Source organism: Phoxinus phoxinus, assembly GCF_949152265.1.
Source record: "Phoxinus phoxinus genome assembly, chromosome: 4".
Lineage (NCBI taxonomy): Eukaryota > Metazoa > Chordata > Actinopteri > Cypriniformes > Leuciscidae > Phoxinus > Phoxinus phoxinus.
In genome coordinates this window covers 23,744,683-23,766,703 of record NC_136879.1, presented here as the reverse complement: position 1 = coordinate 23,766,703, position 22,021 = coordinate 23,744,683, and the positions used below count along the sequence as shown (strand labels likewise).

The 22,021-nt window shown below is 36.3% G+C and overlaps 1 protein-coding gene across 1 annotated transcript in view; it reads left to right on the top strand.

The window, feature by feature from the left end:
* b3glcta (beta 3-glucosyltransferase a) overlaps window positions 1-19,103 on the top strand; it is a 68,637-nt gene extending 49,534 nt beyond the window's left edge. The window contains exons 8-15 of the mRNA XM_079610852.1: window positions 289-352; window positions 3,972-4,103; window positions 8,127-8,196; window positions 9,789-9,902; window positions 13,986-14,085; window positions 14,207-14,326; window positions 15,426-15,570; window positions 17,937-19,103. Coding sequence (XP_079466978.1) covers window positions 289-352; window positions 3,972-4,103; window positions 8,127-8,196; window positions 9,789-9,902; window positions 13,986-14,085; window positions 14,207-14,326; window positions 15,426-15,570; window positions 17,937-18,095 — 904 coding nt within the window. The 3' untranslated portion in view covers window positions 18,096-19,103. The remainder of the gene's footprint in view (window positions 1-288; window positions 353-3,971; window positions 4,104-8,126; window positions 8,197-9,788; window positions 9,903-13,985; window positions 14,086-14,206; window positions 14,327-15,425; window positions 15,571-17,936) is intronic.
* Window positions 19,104-22,021: the final 2,918 nt, after the last annotated feature.

Here is a 22,021-nt window from a genome sequence, read left to right as displayed (position 1 = left end):
TATGACGTTTTTATAGATTAGGTTTAAGTTAAATTCTAAAAACTCTTCCATTTTATTGTGCATGCTATTTTTCTGAAAGGTTTTTCAAAGCTGGATTATTTGCATTGTTAAAGTTATTTATTAGATTATACCAGGTAGTTTGATTTATACTATGTAACTGAAAAATTACCATCTTCATATACTATTACATGGTATTACCATTTTGCCATTAGAAATGTTATGTTTGAGAAGGTATTTTGGGTAATTTTCCTTGTAGTTCATTAATTTTACAGTGATTTCACATTTTAGGTTGACAAGCAAAATTGAAGATGAGCCTTTAAAATCAGACTTCACCATAGATCTAAAGCATGAGGTAAGAATGTTTAAGGTGTATATTTTAAGATGACTATGGGCTCACTTGATATTATTATTAATTTTTTCTATAATTTTAATTTTAGATTACATTAAAGTGTCATTAAACATTAAATTGTCAGCATCATTACTCAGTCTTCAGTGTCACATGATCCTTCAGAAATTCAAGAAACATTTCTTATTACTATCAATGTTGAAAATAGTTGTGATGAATAGAAAATTCAAAAGAACAGGAAATAGAAATATGTTGATCAATTTAATGCAGTAGTGGAAATATTTGAGCACTCAATGCTGTGATTGACAAGTTAATGCCGTCACAATAGGAAAGAAATGACAATCGCATCTTACATTTCATGATAACTTTAAAATGTTTTAGGGCCCTATCTTGCACCCAGCGCAAATGACTTTAGGAAACAAAATTCTGAAGACTGCGAAATCCCCTTTACCATCATGTAAGTTGCGTGAGCCCGGCAAATCCGCCGCTATAATTGCAATCCGCCATGGAACAAGCGCGCCTGCTCTTAAAGGGAATGTGAGATGATGCTCTGATTGGTTTATTGCACGTTACGCCCAAACCACACCTATGAGTAATGAAGCTGCTTCAGACCAACCCATTTTAGATATGCGTCGAGATTCGCCCACAAAGTTACTTGCGTTTCGCTTTTGATTGCGTTTCAGATCGTTAAAATAGGGCCCTTAGTGTTTTGAAGGGGACACATGCTGTTTTGGACTTTCATATGAACAAAAAAAGTCAAAATATCTTCTTTTGTGTTTTACAGAAGAAATAAATTCATTCAGGTTTGGAGCAAATGATAACAATTTAAATATGAAATATTACAGAAGAAAAACTGGACCTTGTGTGCTAAACTGAAACATGGCTCAAAGAGTCCGATAATATTCTTTTTAATGAACTTACTCCCGCCGGCTACAGATTATTTGATCTCCTGGTAGACGTGGGGGTATCATTGTGTTGTATATTACAATACAGAGTCCAGTGGCTGTTCCTCAGTTTAACTCAAACGAAGGTCTTGTTCTGAGTGTCTCTGCGCCCCTCACTACTGTCTGCAGGCCTCCAAAGACAAAGTATTTTTATCAGAATTAGCAGATTTGCATTCATTGTTGTGCCTCAAATTTGAGAGAGCTTTTATCCTGGGGGATTTTACCATCCACATGGACATAAAAGACTACAATAACAAAATACTTTTTGTCTTTATTGGACTGCTTTGATTTGAACCAGCTAATGGACTATCCTACACATAACAAAGGCCAGACCTTGTGATTTCAATGGCTCATTTGTGTCTCCGTTGCCCACCTCTGATTTAGGGCTATTTGATCATCTGGCTATCTTTTTTAATATGGAACTGCCTGACATATACATTTCCTCTTCTCACATCATTAACTATAGCTAATGGAGATGTATTGAGCCCTCAAATTTCACTGATTTTATTGATTCTTCCTTAAGTTGTTTTTCTCCATCTGATGCACTAGAGGACAAAGTTTCTATGTTAAATTCTGTTCTCTTGACTGGCCATTTGCTCCTTTAAAATCACGATCCGTTTCCTTTGTACGTTCTGCTCCCTGGTATAATGATGACCTGCGTGCAATAAAGCCGTGTTGTCATAAAATGGAGCGTAGGTGAGCGTATGTCTGGCTTGATGGTTCATAACCAGGCCTGGAAAGACCACTTACTAGAATATAAGCCTGAGATTGTATCGGTCAGATGATTTTTCACAGATAATTGTAAATAATCAAAGAAACCCTAGACATTTGTTTCATTCCATTAACAAACTTCCCAAATATAACAGTCTCTCAAATGTCCCTGCTTCAACTCACCTTTATAATAAGTTTCTTGAATTCTTCAGCACTAAGATTGAGTATATTTGTAGATCCATTATTATCACTACTACTCCTTTGTCTGTTTCTCCTTTAAATATTTCAGATTTTTCTGGTACCTCTCTCTCAAATTTCTTCACACTGGACTTTCATTCTCTTAGCAATTAGGTTTCACAAATGAAAGCTCTCACTTCCAGAGTTGATCCTATACCAACTTGTCTGTTGTTTTGCTTCCTTGTGTCCTGTTGTTTTCAGTATTGTAAATGTACCCCATTAAAAATGGCTGCTGTAACCACTGTACCAAAATAAAACTAACATGGACTTTGATAATCTTCCCTTCCTTGTGAAACTTTTAGAGTGAATTGTTGCTTCTCAACTGTACTCTCATCTTACTGCAAACAATCTTTATGAGACCCTTCAATCTGGCTTCCGTAAACTCCACAGCTCTGGAACAGCATTTGTTAGGATCACTAGTGACTTGTTAATTACTTCGGACTTTGACTGTCTTTTAAATTTTGATTCTTCTTGATCTCAGTGCCACTTTTAACACTGTAGATCACTCTTTAAATCACCCGTTTAGAGACTGAGTTTGGTGTTTCTGATATAGCACTAAACTGGTTTAAGTCCTACCTTTCAGATCGAAAGCAGTTTGTTGCTATGGGTGATTGCAAGTCATGCAATCTGGCGTTCCTCTGGGATTCATTTTGGGTCCTTTACTCTTTAGCATTTTCCAGTCTGCCAACTTTTAAGATCACTTGGTCTTAACTTTCCTTTTTATGCCGATAACACCGCGATTTACATAGGCCTAGATTCAAAACCTGATGATAATGTGGCTGTGGCCTTTCTGTCTTATGTATTTCTGAGATTTATAAAAATGCAGGTCTCTAAATTGACTTTGTCTAAACATTGATAATACTGAGGATTACTGTATACTGTATACTGTAACCCACCAGCTCCGTAAAGCTGGGTCTTTAACTTTAAATGTAGATGGCGGTCTATTAGAACACGGAGTCCATGAGTACAGTTCCATTTGGTCACTTTATTTACACATTGAACAGAGCAATTGAGCAGGGAATGTGAGTTTGAGTGTGGTTTCTAGACAAAACAGAAATACAAACACTTCAATTTGGATAATTCATTCAAATCATACAAGCAAAAGATAGATAATACTGTAAAAAAAAAAATTCTCCATTTTCCATTTCTCATCTACACACTACAAACATCAAGCAGCTCCAAAATCTCCCAGACTATTGTGCATCAATGCAGGCATTTATCTATCAGGACCCATTAGCACACATCTGCAATGATTGGTTTATTGGTACAAATCAATAAACAGATAATTGAAGAGAAACTAGGGCCAGGAAAATAAAATTGGGGAATCTTAATAAGGCAAACCAGGAAAGGGATCGTAAACAATGACGAAAATAATAATAATAATCTTTAATACACTTCCCTCAAAACTTACTTTTTTAGTGTACTGTAGCTTTATTGATTGATTTGATTTACTTTCTAACTATCTTTCTAACTATATTGAATTGTGTTGATAACATGTTTTTATTTTTGTATTGTATATCTGAATCTACTTCACTTTTATGAATGCATTTATTTTATGTTATCGTATTTCTCTTTTATATACTCTTATTTTTGTAAAGTGCTTAGACATCTCAAACTTTTAAAGGCGATGTAGAAAATTAAGTGTATTATTATTATTAGCTCTAAACTAAAGCAATAAGAATTGCTTTGTATTTAAAAGTGTTGCATTTAATTCCATTATTACTCTCCTACAGGTGGCGCTATACATCTGGGAGGATGGAAAGGGACCTCGACTGACAGGGGTTCCAGAACTTTGCACGCTGCCAGAGCAAAATCCAAGAGCACAATACTGTGCCACCACTGTCAGCAGCCATTCACCACTGTGTGTAGGTAACCTCCACATCGAGCGCTTAACACACTTGTCACACACACCTCATCAGTATGTGGAGAAGGCTGACAGGGGTGAAAGTGCAAACCTTCTGTTACGATTTGAGGGTTACGACTGGACACTGCTATACGTGATTCATTTGATTTGTGCTGGATATAAGTTTTGGATAAAACCGTCTGCTAAATGGGTAAATGAAATGGAGTTTCAGTGTCAGGGTTTGGTTCGTGTACCTTCGATAATTTTTCTCGTTTTTCCTCTTCAAAATGGGAAAACGAAGAAATCTTTAATTTATTTGACCCTTCTCATGAACATAAATAAACTAATCTCGTGGGGTTTTTTTTCTTCATATATATATATTTTTTTTGCCACACAATAAATAAAACGAAATAATACACAATAAAACCAAAATGCAGAAACCGCTTGAATATTCAATCTCTACATGGGTGGGAATTAACCAGAACAGAAGCATACCGCAAATCCAAACTGTATGATAATTGTCAATCATCTTTGACGATAGTGGTCCTGACAGATTAATAGTCATCCACTCTTCAGCTGTACGGATTCTTAAAGCATTTACTGCAACTACAGTAAATTTCTCATCAAACAACCAGACTAATGACCTGGCACAAACCGTACCGGGGCAGAGCCTAGACAAAGCTTTCTTCTGTGTAGACATAAATTCACCTACGCGTGCCGTGAAATATTAGTGCATCTCATAAATATTTATTTACTTCACATCTGCACCCATAATTATCCCTAGGAGGTAATGTAAGATATTTGTCAAACTGCTGACCAACTTTCAAAATCTGTGGGGCAAAGCTGTGCGATGCACTGGACAGGGTGTAGCGAATCCATTTAGGCTACGTTGATAAGGGTAAATATTTGCCCCCTCAAACTGATATATATTTTTTTTTTACCTAATAATTTTTTTCCAACCTTACCCTCTCCCTCTCCTCGAAAAACAAATTATCCAAAGGTATAATTAAGGTATAAAAATTCAGTTTCAAAAAATCTGGGTTTGATCCCAACCAAATATTATAAATCAAATGAAAAATCCATTTATCCTAATCCATTGCTGGTCATTTCATCATGTTTCAGTCTAAAGATGGTGACCATGTGTTCACTGCATTTGTTAGCCTATGCTTCAAACTTTATGCAAATGACTATGAATTTGTGAGGTTGGGCCGTTTGTATCACCATCAAGCACATTAAAGCATCTGTCGCCAGTTCCATTATGACCCATCACAATCTCATTGATTTTAAGTGCCACTTTGTGGATTCTTTTTGAAACATTATATTACATAATTCATAAGCTGCTGTGCTTGAGTAGCCTGGTTCTACCAGACTCTTGTACATTTAATTTGTACAGAGAAGTCTGGCCTCTCTTTATTGACAAGCGTTAACTTCCTTGAAGGCGGGTCCTCTGTTGAAGTTTAAAACTATTGGATCTGCCCAGTCACTCTCTGCCATAACCAATAGCTAACATTTGGTCGTGACGTATGACGACTCAAACTAGCGCACAACCTCAATGTCATCGTTCTCAGCCACTCCCTCTGTTCGCTGATTGGACCGGTAAAAAATTGACTGGAGAAAACCAAGAATATACCACAATCCCAGACCTAGTACTGAAGGAAAATGAAAATTGAACGGAAGTACGTAGGAGGACGGAGCCAGGCTAGTGCTTGAGGCTATTTTACCTTCTTATTTCCATTCTTGTAACTTTCTTTTTCAGATACAGACAGTTGTGAATGTTACGCTGCGTGCATGCGTGTCTGTGTGTTCCCGCGTGTAAATATTTTTTAAATAACCATGCCTATTTTCAGCATGATATCAACAGACATCTTTCTTAACTGCAGATTATTCTAAAATCGACAAACTTTATCAGGTCATTTATCAGCTCGTCTCCTGCCCCGATGCTTTGTCAACATCCGGTATCTCCTGGTGTTTAATATTCACAGCGTGTTCAGATCAAAGCAATATCTCCCTGAAGCAGCGCTGAGCGCTCTTATCTCAGAGTTACGATTATCAGGCCTTTAATGCTCCCCTCAGATTTAGAACCAAAAACTTAACCAGAAATACACAAAAACACACATTAGCATAATACAAAAAGAAGTTGGACTGCTGTGTCTGTTGAAAGCGTGAAAATCACAAGTTTGGAAGGGCAGATGTTTTCTGTTGCCTTTTTTCCAGTCTGACTCTTTTAAAGCATGATAGAAATAACAAGTATAAAATGCAAGTAAAATCACTTACTTAAAAGTGAGTAAATAGACTTTGCCAGTAACTTCAAATGGCATTGTAACTATGATACTCTGATGATTTGAATGGTTTGTAAACAGCTGCTGTGATTCAAGGTGGCAAATTAAGCATTAAGCATCTGTTAAGGGTGACTAAACGCATTAAAGCGCAACATGCCTCACATTAAGCCTCCAAAATGAAAATTGTGACCGTCTTCACAGCTGCAGTTTAACCAGTGGACACTGACTCATCTCTTACATGGTGCTGCAAGTTACAGTGACATAAAAGACACTGTTGTCACAAATATACAAGGAATAAGCAGCAAGAGAATGTCCTAGTTACAAATATATATATTAACTGCAGATATATATATTTTTTATTATTATAAAAAAAAAAATCTGGAATAAAGATTATATACTATACAGTTTTATGGCCTAAGAAATAATTCAGAAAACCGGTATTAAACTTAGAAAAAATGTAGACATTATAGTATTCTCTTTTCTTACTTGCAAAGATTTCTTACAGTATGTGTATATATAGGTAAGGTAAGGTAAAACTTTATGTCCCACATGGGGAAATTTGTCTTGGGCCATCACCAATGCTGCAGTCAGTACACAATTAACACACAATAAACAACATACCAGACAAAAATAAAACCAAACATTTTTTTACAAATACAACTCCATACCACCACTATTTAACATTTATACAGACACCGGGATAAATGAGTTTTTAAATCCAATCAATCTGCAGCGAGAAGCTCTAAACCTCCTCCCAGACGGCAGCAACTCGTACTCTATGTACAAAACATGGGATGGATCACAGAAAATCTTTTTAGCTTGTGTTAAAGTAGCCTGTTCATAAATAGTCTGCAATAAGGTATGTTCTTTCACACCAATAATTTTCCAAGCAGTGTGGATCATCCGGAACAGTTTAGTTCTACGTTGTGCAGACAGATTGAGATTACCAAACCAGACTGTATCTAATTAAGCTCTCAAAGACTGCCTGATAGAAGATCATCATAAACCTTTGATCAACACCATACACTCTCAGACCACGTAAAAACTGCAACCATTGTTGTAACCTACTACAAAGATTATCTACATGGATATTCCATGTCAGTAAATTATCAAAAAAGACACCAATATATTTATATGAAGGGACCTGTATGATGGTTTCATTGTGGATTTCACAGGCATGTGAATATACTAATATATGTATCTATAAAGTTTTTGTATGCTTTTGTAAGTTTGTATGAAAAAATGTAATGTTCTGTTTAGCTTTAATTTAGTTTTAGTTTTAGTCATTTTAAAACTTCAATCTAAACGATTTCTGTTATCAATAACGTTTAAAAACTTTATTTCAATGAAAACAAATGGTTTTTGTAGTTTTTAATAGTTTTAGTCTTGACAATATCAACACTGCTTAGCATTTCATTGTCATGTATTTCATTGCTTATGATCAAACCCATTCAGGTTATCGAGGTCCATGTAAAGTGCTTCCTTATTTATTTTTGTTAAACTAATTTGAACGAAATACAAATTTTAGGCCTTGATATAGTGGTAAATGTAGAGGTGTACTGAACTTTCTTTCTTAAGAAATGTATATTTCTGTATATAAAAGCACAATTATTGCCAATTCAGTGTCCGTGTCTGTTGAGGAAAAAACACTTTACATGGGGTGTTCTTACGTTTCACAGCATTGCACAGTATACTGCTGAGCACTTTCAACATGTTATTGAGCATTATGCAATCTGTCAAAACTTTCTCTTCACGTGTGTCCCCAGGGCCAGCCTGTTAATTGTGAAAACATCTTCGTGGCGGTGAAAACTTGTAAGAAGTTCCATTCTGACAGAGGTGAGTGTTACGTCCTTTATAGTCCGCGCTCTTAACACATACGTCGCCGCCTCCCTCTCTAGGGCCCCACCTGTTCTTCACAAGAGCACTTAAGTAGTAGTAGTAATGTCATGTGTCTGAGGTCGTGCAAAAATGTGCGCATGGCACCATGAACCCTGCCCGTCCTCGCTTCACACCACTGTTATCGCTGATGATACAGTCCGACGTTTTCTTTCGCTTTAACAGTTCAGCGAGTGTTTGACCTCCGAAGCAACTTGGTATTGAGATATTTTTGGCCGACTGCCCCGGTGGGCATCACTCCAGTCTTCTCTCCACTATTAGAGCCCTTCATGGCAACTCTGGGCAGTTGCTAAGTACCAGGCATTAATTCAAACTTAACGAGACAGATAAAGTGTTGCAGTTTGAATTCAGAGAACTATCTGACACATCAGTTGTATCTAATTGCTCTGATTATCATAATTACATCTTGCAAGTCACTTTGAAGAGTTTTAAAGATGGCATTTGGAAGAACAAATTTCCCCTTCAATTATTTTTAGATAAAACTGTTAAGTCCTGTTGTAAATGAGGCATAAGTATTACAGTTGGAATAACTTGTTACAAAAGTGTGGCTGACTTACCTGCAGAACATAGGTGATTCATTTATGAAGTAGCCTACTTGAATCATGATCGCATATTTTCAATTAAAAACGGCGATAGTTTGCATCACTGGATGGTCTATTATTGTCTGTCGCTGAACATTTCTGTCGTAAAAGAGTTGTCTAATACTTGCATCTACTTACATCTTTCCATGAACTCTTGTTGTGTTGTGACAGTGACAGTAGGACCCGCCTACTTTGATTTGATTGGTCATCTCGATAATTTTGACATTGACGAGCGCTGTTAGACCACTGAGGTAGACAGCTAAAAAATTAATCAGCCTAAACATTTCACTTTTTGTCATCCTAAAAAAAAAAAAAACAGCCTTACTCATTCAATACACTAAAATTATAAGATAAGACAAATAAAATTAGAAAATATGAATTCTATTATTTTTACAAAATGTATTCATAGTTTTGACAAGTTCAAGTTCCGTTTATTTCTAAAGCACATTTACTACCGGCCACTGGCCGACCAAAGTGCTGTACAGTAATTACAATATAGATACACAATAAAAAACAGTCACAATCACATAATAAAAACAGGATAAATTACATGTTAAAAGCCGAGACAAACAGGTGAGTTATAAGAGCAGCTTTAAACTCAGACAAAGTGGAAGCCATTTTAATTTGGGTCGGGAGATTATTCCACAGAGTGGGGCCAGCCACTTCAAAGGCTCTATTTCCCCTTTTTTTCAAGCGGGGAATGTGAAGGAGAAATTTGAAGTCCTCTCAGGTAAGTCTGTCAAATAAGATGGTACAAGATCAAAATCATTGGCTCTGGTCTGGGGGGGGGGCAATATTTATACCCCAATATTAAAAAATGTTTTCTTTTTTTTCTTTAATATTGCATGTTGATCACTGTCAGCCCTAGGAGATAAAGCAGTGGTCTGATGATTGTGGGAGTTATCTCTTATGTGTTGAAGTACTGATTGATTCTCTATTCCCACACAACAGTTCCTGTGGTGAAGAAAACATGGAGTGAACAAGCCTCACTGCTGGAGTATTACAGCGATTACGCAGATCCCTCTATACCGACCATCAATCTGGGAGTGCCAAACACAGAAAGGGGTGAGTGCTCAAATCTGTTCTCATACTTGGTATATTTGTGACGTGAGATCAGTGTTTAGGTCTATTATTGGAAATAATTATATTTCATTTCGGTGTTTCAATCTTAGGTACAGGTACTGCACTTATAGTCAAGCTGTCACTGGCACTTTCCACATTTGGGTGCAAAATTGAGTATAAATTCACCATTAAAAGGTTTGGTGTTGGAAATGTTTTTGACAGACGTCTCTTATGCTCACCAAGGCTGCATTTATTTGACTAAAAATACATTAAAAGGTAATATTGTGAAGCATTATTAAAATGTATAAGAAAAGTATTCCTGTGATGGTAAAGCTGAATCTTCAGCATCATTACTCCAGTCTTCAGTGTCACATGATCCTTCAGAAATCATTCTAATATGCTGATTTGCTGCTCGAGAAATATTTCTATGTTGAAACCAGTTATGCTGCTTAATATTTTTGTTGATACCGTGAGACATGTCATGATTTTTCAAAGTAAAAAAATGTTCAAAGGATCAGCATTTATTTAAAATATAAATATTTTTTAACATTATAAATGTGATCAATTTAATGCATCCTTTTAAAGCATCAATTTCTTTGTTTAATCAGTATGTTAAATAATGATATTATTTTCTTATTAAAAAAAAGTTATAATAATAACAACAACAACCAGAATAGATAACAGGGTTTTAACATTGCGATGCTACGCATTGGGAGTCACAATTTTAATATGCTTTTTTATATTCATATTTTAATAGCATGTAATGCATGGCATGCAGAAGGCCATTAAAATGACTAAAATAGCTTTTACTACAAACAATGTAAGTTCAATTGAATAATTATGTCAAAAATGGTATTGTACTATTATGATTTTAATTGTTGAGAAGGCCAATACCTCTGACATGTATAAAAAAGTTTAGACTGAATCTAGTATTAATTTTTGGGACTCTGATTCTAAGGACGGGTTGAATAGAGGTCTAATATGGATCTGAATGCATACATCTTCTAATCTGGAGAATCATGTTTGTTGTAAACCTCAGATGTGACACTAAAAATGTCTGATCAGATTCTTTTCTGGGAAAATCTAATATCATCAGAAAGTTTCTGCTGTTTTCTGATGATTGCATAATGCCCTATAATGTAAGAAGCGGTTAGTAAATGCTGTGCTCTAGGGTCAATTTCTCTATCAATCTCTTTCCAGCGCTACCAACCCACAAGCGGATAAGCTGCACTTCCATGGCAGTCTGTCACTGGTGACCTATGCGAATGTGATCATAATGCTGAAGTTAACGTGGTGCTTATCTTCTGATTAGAACAGCAAGTCCAATGAGAGCCACACGTTTTTTTTTTTCTAACATTCAAACTTTATTTAAAGTACCTCCGATGGGTCAATCTTTCATTTGATTTCCTTCTCCCTTTTGTTTGATGCTTTAAAATTCTCTTGGCACATTCTGTTCCTCTGTTTTCCCTACTTGTTTATTCATAATGATATTCATTCGACATAGGCCTAATGTCTGTGACTAAAAACCCTCTTCAATAGATTCAATTAATTTGCTCTCCTAATCTCAATTGATGTCAAAGCCAAATTAAATGCGGATTCTTGCGTTTATCATTGGCAGATAGTGACGAAAGTGAGGCTGTATATCGCTGTTTAAAGTTAAGAGGGATGAAAAGGTCACTAGTTACTGTCACTACAGTATATCTATCTATCGATCCATATATTATAAAAACAGCTTTAGAAAAAAAATATTTATTAATAATTTATTAACATATTTATATGTACTATCTGTTTGAGTAAAATTAAGATTTTTGATTTATTATACAAACTACTGGCAACATTTCTTCCAAATTTCAAATAAATATATTCTCAATTAGAGCAGTTATTTGCAGAAAATGACAACTGGTCAGACCTCATGTTTTCAGACCTCAAATAATGCAAAGAAAACAAGTTTATATTCATTTTATATCACATTCATTTTCATACTAATGTTTTAGGAAGAGTTCACCAAATCAATAGTTGGTGGAATAACCCTGATTTCCTACCACAGCTTTCGTGCATCTTGGCATGCTCCCTATAAGTCGGTCACATTGCTGTTTGGACTTAATGCCACTCCTGGTGAAAAAGTTCAAGTAGCTTGGCTTTATTTAATGGCTGGTGACCCTCTTGCTCACATTCCAGAGGTTTTCAGTGGGTTTCAGGTCTGGAGATTGTGATTGCCATGACAGGGTCTTGATCTGGTGGTCCTCCATCATCCACACCTTGATTGGCCTGGCTGTGTGGAGTGGAGCATTGTCCTGCGGGAAAAAACAATCCTTCGAGATGGGGAAGCATATTTTCTTCCAGGATAATCTTGTACACGGCTAGAGTCACGCGTCCTTCAGAAAGACAGATCTTCCTGATTCTGATCTTTCTGATGATGAGTCCAGTTTTCATCTTTACCCAACAACCTGGTCCTCTAATGGTTAGACGGAGACCTGGAGAGGCCTACAACCCACAGTTTATCGCACCCACTGTGTAATTTGGTGGAGGATTGGTGTTGATCTGGTGGTTCTTCAGTAAGGCTAGAATCTGGCATATTCGTCTTTGAGAAGGACGCGTGACTCAAGCCACATACAAGATTGTTCTGAAAGAAAAATTGCTTCCTTCCCCAAATAGGAAGGATTGGTTTTTCGTGCAGGACAATGCTCTAATTTACACAGCCAGGGCAATCAAGGTGTTCAGTCCTGTTCCTGTCATTCCAGTTCAAATCCAGCTCCACTTCCAAATCTAAGGGTATGGCCAATTTAATTCAAATTCACACTTATGAATTGAAAGGGAGCAACTTCTGAATTTTGCACATCTCTGGTTGACACGTTCCTGTCTAATTATTTTTCCTAGAATATATGCCATTTTTCAAACATATACACACAGTCACTCTTGTTCCCATCATTGTTGTCTTAAGGGTGGATTAACTGGTGGCTGCAAGCTATCCGATGGCCGGCACATTACAGGGGCCTCTTATATTTGTTGTGAAGGGGGTCTTGTTCTCCCTGTGCAGTCTGACAGCAGCACATCCTGTTCTGCTCTCTTCCCTTAGCCTTCATTGTCACTGCCGCATTCGTGCTTTTCTCGCATTATTGTCACCAGTGCAGTTTCTTCAGGGTTTTTCCTCTTACGGTGCACATTCTCTATACAATATCAATATCTGATTCTTGGCTTAGGAAAACATTTCCAGCTGATATCACATCATGTCTGCAGTACTTATCCAAAGGGTACATAACGGAGATATAGAGTTCCGTTCTCATTGCATTTCCCATTCAGCCTGTGGATGGACAGAGTGCATTAATTTGCAGTTTTTTTCTGACAGCTGAATGACAGCGTTGAGGTGAAAAGCTCTCAGCAAAGTCAGACAAAGTCAACTGACCTCTGTGTGTTGAAAAAACACACGATGCACAGTATCTGATGGAAGACATTGTTTAGAAGAAATGATGTTTAGGAAGGTGCTCACTGACATTTCTTGTTTTTTATTTACTTTTACTTTTAATACTTTTATCTCTGTCTCAGAATAAAACATAAAAAAGCTAATTCTGAGTATTTTATCTCACAATTTTGACTTTTTTTATATATATATATCTCCTAATTCTGAGAAGAAAAAGTCAGAATTGCAAGTTATAAACTATAGGAATGGGAAGAAATAATGTCAGAATTGTGCTATATAAACTCACAATGGTGAGAGAGAAAAAGTCAGAATTGTGAGATAAAAAGTCAGAATTACCTTTTTAATTGCAAGATTAGATTATATCTGACTTTTTTTTCTTACAATCCCAAGATAATATCACACTATTCTGAGGCGTAAAAAATAATCAAGTTATAGACTCGGAATTGTGAGAAATAAAGTCAGAATTGCATGATAAATAAATTCTGTCAATATTCTATCAATATAAAAACTTGCAATTCTGAGAGGGAAAAAGTCTGAATTGTGAGATACCTGTATAAACTTGCAATTGCAAGAAAAAAAGAAATAATTGTGAGATAAAGTGTCATAATTACCTTTTTTATTTTTTTATTTCTTGTCGAAAACAAGATTCCATATTTATCTGTTTGCAGGTCACTGTGGGAAAACATTCGCCATCTTAAGAAGATTTTTGAGCAGTCACGTTCCCAAGACCGATTGGCTGTTGATTGTAGATGATGATACTCTTATAAGGTAAGGCTGTCTGTTTGTGTACATCCATGCGACACATGCCTGTTGTCTGGGAAATTGCATGGTTTTACAAGGAATCAATTTACACGTTAAGTGGGTGGCATAATGTGTTTGGTTCTCACAGCTTGCCCAGACTGCAGGCCTTGCTGAGCTGCTATGACTCCAGAGTGCCAGTGTGTCTGGGAGAGCGCTATGGGTACGGACTGGGTCAGGGAGGATACAGTTACATCACTGGTGGTGGGGGGTGAGTGTCTGCTTTACGAGAAAAACAAACTTTTTGACATTATTTACTTAACATGGTGTCCTAACCAGATGTGAAGCCATTAAGTAACAATGTGTGTTTTATTGGACTGCGTGTGTGTGTGTGTGTGTGTCTGTCAAGTTATGTTCATTTAGATAGTGCTTTTAACAATGTAGATTGTTTCAGAGCTACTTTATAGTGATAAACGGATAATTTAAGGTAACAGAGATTGTTTTGTCTTTTTAGCGGTTCTTGAATAAAGATATTTTCCAGCTAAAGTTAGTTTTAATTGATTCACTTCCGTCGCAAGGATCATATTAAATTAGAGGCCGCTAAGACGAGGCCGTTCTCTCTACAAAGACTTTAAACGCGAACATGTGAGAAACACTTATGGCGCTCACGTGCGCATTAAGAATTCATTCTATAGTTATGCGTATTTGAATATATGTGCGCAGGTTTGTAATTCCCTACAAACTAAGCCTTAAACTACTTGTCTGGCCTTCATTTTTATACAGAATTTTATCACTTCGGGGTACAGTAGATATCCAGTAGGGTCCAGGCGAAGGTCCTTCATCAGATCTGGATATGGCCTGGATCCGGCAGGCTGCGGGAAAACCTCGGGATAAACAAAGACACTAAAATTAGCGTAGATGCCATTCTTCTTATGATGTAACGAGTACATCAGTATTTAAGGGAAGTGTTCCCAGTTCCGGCTGACCTAATCTATGCAGCCTAACATTGAGTTATAGAAGTCTATAATGCATTATGTGAATGCTAGGTCAAAGAGACGTGTCTTTCATGTTAATTAAAATACGGCCATTTATTGTTTGTTAATGTTAGTTTACTGTGCATTAACTAATGTTAACTTTTGATTTTAATAATGGATTAGTACATGTTGAAATTAACATTAACTAAGATGCTGTAGAAGAATTGTTCATTCACTCTTAGTTTATGTTAACTTAAGTAGTTAACTAATGAAACCTTATTGTAAAGTGTGACCTTTACATTGACCTTACAATGGCAAATCAATAGATCAACAAATGTTTTTGAAATGTCCTGCACTGAAGCAGTCACGTATACAGTGCTGTTGTGTATTGACCAGGATGGTGTTCAGTCGAGAGGCTGTGGTCCAGCTGTTGGCCAGCGGCTGTAAGTGCTACAGTAACGATGCTCCTGATGACATGGTTTTGGGCATGTGTCTCAATGCTCTACGAGTTCCTGTCACACACAGTCCCCTGTTCCACCAGGTACATGCACACATTTTTACCTAATCTTACTGTAGGCCATTATATCATTGTATTATTTTATCAGCATTTTTGTCTCCAGAAGTATGTCTTTCCTACTCAAACAGTGTTGCCTAGCTATCAAAATGATTATTGCTAAAATAAACTTTTATTTATTTATTTATTTGTTTATGTATCTATTTTTATTTTGTAACATTTTTGTCATTTAAAAGTGTTAGTAGGTCATGCCACATACACAGACTCCTTCGGGACGTAATGACGTGCCCTGTCCTATTGTCGGCACACAATGTTGTGCTGCCATGTTTTGTCCAGTTATCAAAGGTACAAAAAGTCTAGGCTGCAAAGCAAGTGCCTCAAATTGGTTTCCCGTCGGCCTTCATTTTTCAGTGCACTAGATGTCTAAGATTTGTTTTTTAACCTCACCTTGTGTGTGTACAATAATTGTGTGCAATTTTTGAATGGTTGTCACCAAAGGTTTTCAACTAGCAGTGCTATGTAACCAAAGTTTTACTGATAACTCAGCGGTTGCTTTTTAGACTTTCATTTTGATGGACAGGGTCGTACAAATTCTATCATAATCTATTATTACCCTTCATTTTAAATTTCATATTTTAATGATAATAAGCTTTTCTTTTTTTGATGAACTTACAGGACGAGCATATAGGCTAGATTATGTATTTATTTATCTATGAAGAGAACAGATGAACAGAGACTGCATCACTTTTCATGTCCAACACTACACGAAGCAGATGAATGTTTGTTTTCTCCGCAGTAACAGCGGAGGCCACTAAAACATGACCTTTGTGTCTGAACAGGCAAATATGAACAACGCAATATTACAAAATACAATTAAAATATGAACAAAACAAGTAAATAAATAACTGAACTGAAGTAAGTCGACTACCTGAACTCAAACCTTCCTCCTGGTCTGCATGGACTTTTGCTACCTTCAAATGAAAATGAAATGTTTGATTACAACCATGTCACATTCAAGTGCTTTGTTCTCGGATAGAACCGGAATCATGGATGCCACCAGGTTTATTCTTGCCTATTTATTGGGAAAATCTTATTAAAGCCAAAATGATACTTAGCGTTCCATTCATTGACAACAATAGACATTTACTGCTCTATCTAGATAGTCAGCTTGCTGTGTATAAAACACAAGTTTTAAATGATTATTCTTGTATAAAAGTATGCACTACTTTAATGACAAGACAATTTATTGTCAATTTATTGTTTTAGAAGCTGTTGTGGAAAAAACTAATAAAGAATAGCCGTTTCCCAGTGGTAAATACGACTTGGGATGGGCGTTCTTGTCCAATTTTCCAACTAGGATACTTGCGATAATTCCGGCAGCACATGAAGGCAGCGTTAAACTGGGTGCTTGTGCTGGTGACCGCTAAACTTTTTTTTTTTTTCTTCTTTTTTTCGCATCCGCATCAGTCCCTCTTTTTCACCTCTTTTATCAACAACATCACAACTATTTGGCCATTTGAAGAAACTTTTCAACTCAGCGTTTTTTTTTGCAATTATGTGTAATAGAAAAGTCCCTTTCAGGCATTTCACTTGACGGCCATCTTTGAAATGCCTCTCGGGCAGCTATTTCAGTCATGCAAGTACAGCTCATATCTCTTTAAATAGGGAAACATCAAATTCTCCAAAGCTGTTCACCAAACTTACGGTTAAATTTCATATTAGAAATCACCAATGAAATCTGACAACACTTTAACATAAATGTGGTTTCTTACGCTCAAATAGTGTTTAAAAAAGCTGCTTTTTTAGCAGCCAATGAGCTTGCACAGTCCTAAATGCGCGTCTCAGATCGCTAACTTTCTTTAGCATCCGGAGCTTCTAACAGCAGCTTCAGTGATGCGATTTATCAATCAGCGATTGCCTCTTTTATTTAATCGTGGGAATTTATTCCGCCATATTACCATATAGTGCACCGTCTTTCTATATATAAACTAAAGTCTTTGCTAAAGCCACAGGCTGGACAAAGACGTCATACACTCAGATCGAAGATGAGACGATACTAGATAGCTAATAAATATGCGCCACCAACTGGACAGGGTGAGAATTACAGTTACAATATACAAATAGATTACCCTGCTGTAATCTGTCAAAATGATAAACGTCCTTCACTGCTAAAAAAAAAAAAGGTCAGTCAGTGATGGCAAATATTTGATTAACATGACCACTGCTTTCACTACTCTTTTATAAGCCGTTTGGGTTCAATCAAACATCACATCATATTATTTCAAAGGAAGATTTCACTTTAAATGTCACCAAATAACAGGAAGTTAGTAGTAGTTTCACTTGGTAACACTAATCATATCTCCGCCTGTGTTTATTTTTGTATTCTGTCTCAGGCTCGTCCAGAAGATTACGCAAGGGAGTTCTTGGCCCACCAGACCCCCATTTCCTTCCACAAACACTGGAACATAGACCCTATCGTGGTGTTTAACAAGTGGTTGAAGAACGGCAAACACACAGAAGGACTACAGAAAAGCACTAAAGAAGAATTATAGTGTTTGTTTGTGTGTGCGCGTGTGTGTAGTAGTGAGAGTGTGTATGTCTGGTCTGACGTGTAAAAATGTTATTGTTCGCCCTTCATTGATACATATGTTTTCAATTTTGTGAATCTTGCACAAACATGAATGGAAGGATGCCTTCTGATCTGTATGAATGTACTTAACAGTGTTTTCTTGGGAGTTGCATGTCTCAAATGTCTGAAATATGAATATTCCACAATTAACCCAACCTGTCCAATGTTATTTTTAGGTTTATTTTTAAACACTTTTGTTTTCTAAAAGTTTTGAATTATGTGTGATTATAATATTGAAATGTATGATAAACTTCAAATCCTGTTGCCTTAATTTAATTTTTGCAGTGTCCTGATTTCAGTATTGAATGCAAAACCAACTGCCTCTCATAACTAATGAGACTGCATCGAAGCTGTTGTCGTGAGGTTATTTTTGGCCCGCACTGGTGCACAGAGCCAGAATAAAAAGACATACAGTATTATGAATCACATAAAGGAGCACTATTATCTAGAAGTTGTCAAAAGATGATCACATGGTAATGAGTATCTCAGTCATTTAGTTATTCACTGAGATAAAACTTAACATTTAAAGGTCAAGTGTGGAATTGATATCCCTAATGAGGACTGTTTCCAAACCGTTTTTCTGAACATCTGTTTGGTCAGACTGGTGGTTCAGCCTAAAATCAACTATGCTCATTTGGATTTAAGTAACTGTCAAATCTCAATGAAATCTTCAATAAAATGCTGGTTACAATTTTGCTCCGGCAAAAAGCTTTGGGATAAAATTCCTAATCAAATTCTTTTTGATATATATATGTATATAGGCTATATATATATATATAAATGCTGATATACAATAACACAGTGTTCTAATCAGTGTCACTACTAAATGTAAATTGAAACTAAGCTCAGGAGTGTTTTAATTAAAATGAATAATTCAGGTTTTTACATTTTGTTTATGATGAATAAAACATGACAAGATTAAATATCCTGTACAAGCTTGTCTGCTCAGCAATTTATCTGGGCTCAGTGCTCTCCTCGAAAAGAACCTCCTGAATTTAAATCTGCACCAAATGGATGGGAGTGTGCACTACTATTGCGAAACTAATCGGTTACCAGTTGCTTCAAGGAAAGATCGATGAACTGCTTAAAGCAAATTTAGTTATGTGTCCGACAACCCATACTCGGAGTCGGAGAGAGAGAGATAGACAAACAAACGGATGGACAGGTAGATAGATAGATATTCTACAGTGGGTTTAGAAATATATTAAAAGTTTTATTCACTGACGAATGCCGTACTACAATGGGGGGATTTCTGGATGGTTGGTGAATGGCCACTGAATTCCAACAAGACTGTGATGTCAGCATATGGAATATTGCTGGAAGGTCCGTTTAGTCTCTAAGGATTGTCTCCTAACTTGTGTCCCCATCTTCACATTTACTCTCCCACAGTTTGATCTTCTTCATGAATCCACACACTTTGTCATATATGTTTAGGATGTGTGTGTCTTTACTGTGTGTGTGTCTAAACTTTCGAGTCTCTGGATTAGAGTAAAGGATTGTCTCCTGGCGTTGGAGGAACTGCGTCGAACTACGGATCATCTGCCGCGGACATTGCCAGTTCTATGGCGGTCTTGGTGGTAAAACAGAGAGGCACTTGTGGTTAAAAACCTCTCAGGGATTAAGGAGGAAGAGAAATCTGTCCTGGACACCCCCAATTTCATCTTCAGGTCTCTTTGGCACCTCCGTTGAGATGGTGGTCGAGAGATTCAAGGTGATGGCTAGTGTGAATAAGTAGAGTTTAAGCTCCTCGATAGTCCTGGGGTTGAGTTGAAATGCGAGGAAGTCTTTTCTTTTCATGATTTACATCCCTTTGTGAGGAAAACAAGAGCTAATTTCTTCCCCTGAGAAGAATAGATCAAAGGTTGTAGTCTACTTTGAACAGCTCCCTGAAAGGCTGTGTCAAGTTTTTGACATAGCTAATGATGTGCGATGCTCTTAGGGCACTTGGGTGTCTTTACCTGCCCTGTGGAGAGGAAAGTTTATCAAAAAGGCCGTGACTTTTATAGTTAGTCTAGTAAGGCAGGCACTAGGAGCATGGGGGAGTGGGTATTTGTTCCCCATAGCATCGTAATAATAATAATTCATTATATCATCTCCAGACATCATCTCTGCATCGAAGTTCCACGTTCCAAGGGAACGTCCTTAGAACGACTGTAACCTTGGTACCATGAGAAGGGGAACGAGATGTGGCATCTCGTTGCCATGCATCGGGTTTGCCTGCACGTCTGCTTTGTCCCACGGGTCATTTTGACCCGCAACTTATTTTAAAACATTTTAAAAATTGAGTGTTCATCGGAGTCGTCCAAGACCTAAGGACTTTTGTCACACTTGAACCACAAATACTGGATTCTGTATTATAAAGGGAAGATCATGTTAACTAACTAGTAATGACTCAAGTGTTATTACATACTTCTATAGGAATACCAAACACAAGTCATTTCAAGCGTATGAGATATTGTTTGTGAACTTTTATACTTTTAGAAAATTTCTTTAGAAGTATGCATTAACACTTAAGTCATTACTAGTTAGTTAACATGATCTTCACTTTAGAATACGGATCCAAATAATTAGTAGTTCCTATAGAGGTATGTAGTAACACTTGAGTCATTACTAGTTAGTTAACATGATCTTCACTTTAGAATACGGATCCAAATAATTAATAATTCCTATAGAAGTATGCATTAACACTTGAGTCATTACTAGTTATCATGATTCCATGCTGTAGTTACTAATGAAGAGCCAACCCGAAAGGGTAGAATCATCTAATCATTCACAGGATATATATACACACACATATTTATATATATATATATCTACATATGAGCAAAGAGACATACATAAAAACACTTTTGAGAAGTAGGTTAAATAATAAAATAACTGGTATGTGGATGGCGACTCAGTATGTTCCAGTACTCACCATGATGAGTCTAGTTATTCAAAGCCAGTCCCGAGGAATGCCGGAAAATCGGCCACAGGGTAAGTGTTCCAGACAAGTGCATTTATAAAAACAATTCTTAAAAATTATTTAGTTTATGAATAGTTCTCTAAAAGACAGCAGTGCATAGGCTAATTATTGACAGCTTTCCCAAATCATAAGTCTGCTACGCTATTACATATTTACAATTAGTGTACAGTATCTAGCAGTAATATTAATCTAGTGCTAGTAATTTTTCCTGCATTAGTTATTAAGTTTTGCATGAATTGTGAATTTTTTTCATTATTTCTCTGGGAAGTATTGAAAAATAGTAGTTATTGATTAGTTATTAGTGAACTACCACTTAAATCTGTAAAAAATTCAGTAGTTCTCTGGGAAGTATTAAAAAAATAGTAGTTATTGATTAGTTAATAGTGAACTATATACCACTTAAATCTGTGTGCTATTAATTACTAATTCGTTAATCAGTTACTTGTTAGTTAACTAGTTACTAGATTGTTAACATTGTGTTACTCATTTGTTCCTGTGTAGTTATTCATTAACGAAGGATCCGTATTTTAAAGTGTTACCGAATGTGCTTACATTATATTATTTATAGATTAAATATAGAAATTTAAAAGTACATAAAATAAAATAAAAAATAAATAAAATCTCCAAAATTATGCATCAAAAATAGAACAAATCATAAAAAAATTAACTTTCTGGACAAAAAAAAGAAGTATAGGCTAATTCTAGGGCTTTGGGTTTTTTTGATCCGCGATGGAAGGATTTATACAGGATGCGGTCATGCGGAGGAAGGGTGAATGTTAATAATCCTTTATCTGACTGAGTTCTTATGTGCTCTAAATCTCTTACAAATCTTTTGATAATTCAATAATCTTCAGTTTTTACAAAATATTAGTTGTTTTCATGCC